General features: G+C 58.9%; 1 protein-coding gene across 1 annotated transcript in view; it reads right to left on the bottom strand.

The window, feature by feature from the left end:
* Positions 1–1,664: 1,664 nt before the first annotated feature.
* C1QB (complement component 1, q subcomponent, B chain) overlaps positions 1,665–3,151 on the bottom strand; it is a 2,386-nt gene continuing 899 nt past the window's right edge. Inside the window, exons 2-3 of the mRNA XM_010141201.1 lie at positions 2,599–2,749; positions 1,665–2,239 (exon numbers count right to left, since the gene is read on the bottom strand). Coding sequence (XP_010139503.1) covers positions 1,665–2,239; positions 2,599–2,749 — 726 coding nt within the window. The remainder of the gene's footprint in view (positions 2,240–2,598; positions 2,750–3,151) is intronic.

The following is a 3,151-nucleotide window of genomic DNA, read 5'->3' as shown; positions in this document are numbered from 1 at the left end:
CAGCCCTCCGCCTGCCCTGCTGCCCCCAGTTTTGGGGGGCTCCTGCCTCTCCAGCTGCGAAGTGACACGACAGCTGCAATTTAAAAGCAGCCCAGTGCTGCCGCACAGGGAGAGCTTTGGGCTGCAGCTCCGAACATCTCTGCCCCCGGCGTTCTGCTAGGAGGTGGAGGTCTGGGGACATAGGCTGGCTGCACCCCTGGGGACAGAAGCCAGGGGTTTTGCTGGGGGAAGGACGAAGCGGGGAGGACAAAGGGCCGTGAGGCAGGGCTGAGACCCTCCTCTGCCCCATCGCTGCTCTCCCAGCCCGTGGGACGGGGATGGTCCCAGTGGAGGTGAGGGCTGAGCCAGCCTCCAGTGCCACCTGCCGGCAAACCAGCCCGGACGGACGCTGGAGCCTTCAAGCTGGCCACACCAGTGTCTGTCACTGCCACTGTCCTGGGGCAGGGAGACCCCTGCAGCCCAGAGCTGGGGGGCCCTGGACCCACAGGCAGACTCCGAGAGCTCAGTAGCGATGCTCCGTGAAAGCCAGTCCGTATCCCACCCACCCCAAGACCCTTTATCATCCCCTCCTTCATTCAGCCCCTTTCAAATCCCAGACACAAAATCATCTGGTTGGAAGCGACCTTTGAGATCATCGAGTCCAGCTGTTCCCCCTGCACTGCCAGGGGCCCTAAACCGTGTCCCTCAGCATCACATCTAGACCCCCACAAAAATTCTCCTCTTCCACGTCCTGAGTGCCCCATGTGCACCCCATGGGCTTCACACCCCAGAGCTGCCATGGCTGGGCTGGGGGCCGCAGGCCACCGGCCTGCCCAGGTACAATGCTGGATTGTCCCCTGCCCCAGTGACAGGGACACCCTTGGGGACCTCATGTCTTATTCATCTGGAGGTCCTTGGGTCATCAGCTCTGCTGTCAATAAGGACATCTCTGGGAGGGCTCGGCTGTGCTCTGGGACTTGCACGTGTTGGTCCTCTGCTGGGGCCGTGGGGCTGCTCTGGAGCCCACCAGCTGCACCAAGGGACAGCCACGTGTCCCATACCTCTCCTATCAGAGCATTGAGCTCTGACTTCCCCATGTAGACCCGGTTCATCTTGTCACAAGTTTCGACAGACTTCTGGAAACATTATTTTCACCACCACCCCCAAAACGAAGTCACAGAGAGGTTGGTGGTATACCCAGATCTTACCAGCCTCAGCATCTCCAGTACAGCACGACATCTTGCATCTCCTCACCTATCACCGGTACCCAGCTGCCCAAATTTTCCCACTTTGTTGTGTGGCCCATGCCCTGCTAGAGACAAGCCTTCCTCCCCATGTTCTCCTAACCCTGGGCCAGGCTTTGGAAGGAGATGCTCAGAGCGGTCTGCATCAGGAACTGCAGGAACCGCCTGGCTCTGCTCAGCAGCAAGGATACGCTAACGAGCCTCGGTTGCAGCCAGGGGTATCTGAGCCTCCTGCACCTTGGCATTATTTGAGGGGAAGGGGTTAAATCCTAGGCAGGAAGGAACGAGCAGCAGAAGGAGTTGTAATTTAATGTGCGAGACCAACAGCACCATGCTTAGGGCACCAAAGCTGGAGTGCAGCGTCATTTCCAGGGGAGACCTCAGCCCCGCAGGGGCCAGCCAGCAGCAGGAGAAGGGCTGCAGAAAGAAATCTTCAGCAGGCTAAAAGTCGGGGAAGATGAGGAAGCCGGAGAAGATGCTGTCGGACCCTTCCATCCCCACTAGGGAGTTCTTCTCTGTCGGCTCCAGCCAGACGGACTCATTTGCTGCCACCTGGAGGACCACTCCCCCCGTGGTGATCTGGTAGCTGCTGTGCACATAGTCACAGAAGGTCACCACGCTCTCACCTTTGCTGCCACCCCGTCCCTTTTTTATCTTGAGGCACAGGTTGCCTCTGGAGGTGACGTGGTAGGTGAAGTAGTAGATGCCGGGGACCTGGCAGGTGAAGCGGCCATACCGGTTCTCATAGTGGCCCTGCTCATTGATGATGATCTTGTCAAAACGGATGGGCTGCTCCCGGCGTGGGTAGTAGCTGATGGTCCTGGCAGCAGAGAAGCCAGATTTGACTGTGATCCTGTAGTCACCAGCGTCCCCTGGAGGGCCAGGCGGTCCCATGGGACCTGGTGATCCCCCTGAACCTGGGAGGCCCCTGGGACCGATCTTCCCAGGATACCCCGGCTCTCCTGGGTCTCCCTTCTCCCCCATGTCTCCTTCATAGACCACCTGTCCAGGGGGACCTAGAAAACAAGAGGAAGAGTTGTTGTGGTCATAGCAGAGCCCCACAGGTCTGCAGAGAGGGCACTGGGAAGGAAACTGCTGGTACCTGCCCTGCGGTGAAGGTCAACGGAGACCCTTGCCCGCCTGGCAGGTGTGACACCTTTTGCTCTCATGCACCCTTGGGTCTCTCCCCAGGTTCCTTGGGGTGCTCTGGTCTGTTCCCTCCCTTCTGTCCCTTAGCATCACCCCCTCCTGCTAACACCCCAAAGGGACTGGGGGAAGATGGATTGCTTTCCCAGGGCCATGGGACTGGCACTGCCTTTTCCTTCTCTTGGTGTTCACAAGATGATGTTTTCCCCACCTGCTGCTTTCTCCTTACCTTGCTCTCCCTTTAGGCCGTTCTCCCCGTCTTTGCCACTGCTGCCAGGCTCTCCTGGTAACCCTGGGATGCCCGGGATTGCACAGATTTTGGCACTTCTGGCAAGCTGCCCTCCAGCCAGGCAGATCAGCATCACCCACACGGTCAGCATCTGCTGGAGCACAGAAGGATGTCGAGGGGTCCGGGCATGGGAGGGGTGGGGAAGGCACTCTCTACTCTGTGCTGCTCTGGAGGGTGATGACCAGAAGCACATCTGGGTAATACAGTCAGGGAGGGAAAACATCCTGCTGCAGGGCTGAATCCACTCTCCTGACAGCCCTGGAGGGACCAGCCTCTTTGGGCATGCTAGGACTTGTCAGCCTCTTCTCGCTCCTGAATTACCAGTGCCCAGAGCTTCAGCCACAGGAGTATCTGGGGACAGGTCAGCCTGTCCCAGAGGTTTGATGTCCAGCCTGGCTGTGCTGCTGCTGCTGCCACAGGCATGTGCTGCAGGTCCCCTCTGCTCTCTCAGAGGAGTAATTCTTCACCCCATCTCAGGACCATCCCTTCAGGG

Source organism: Buceros rhinoceros, unplaced genomic scaffold, assembly GCF_000710305.1.
Source record: "Buceros rhinoceros silvestris isolate BGI_N320 unplaced genomic scaffold, ASM71030v1 scaffold25018, whole genome shotgun sequence".
NCBI classification, from domain to species: Eukaryota; Metazoa; Chordata; class Aves; order Bucerotiformes; family Bucerotidae; genus Buceros; species Buceros rhinoceros.
The sequence above is the reverse complement of the archived record's forward strand: the minus strand, read 5'-3'. Positions and strand labels throughout refer to the sequence as shown.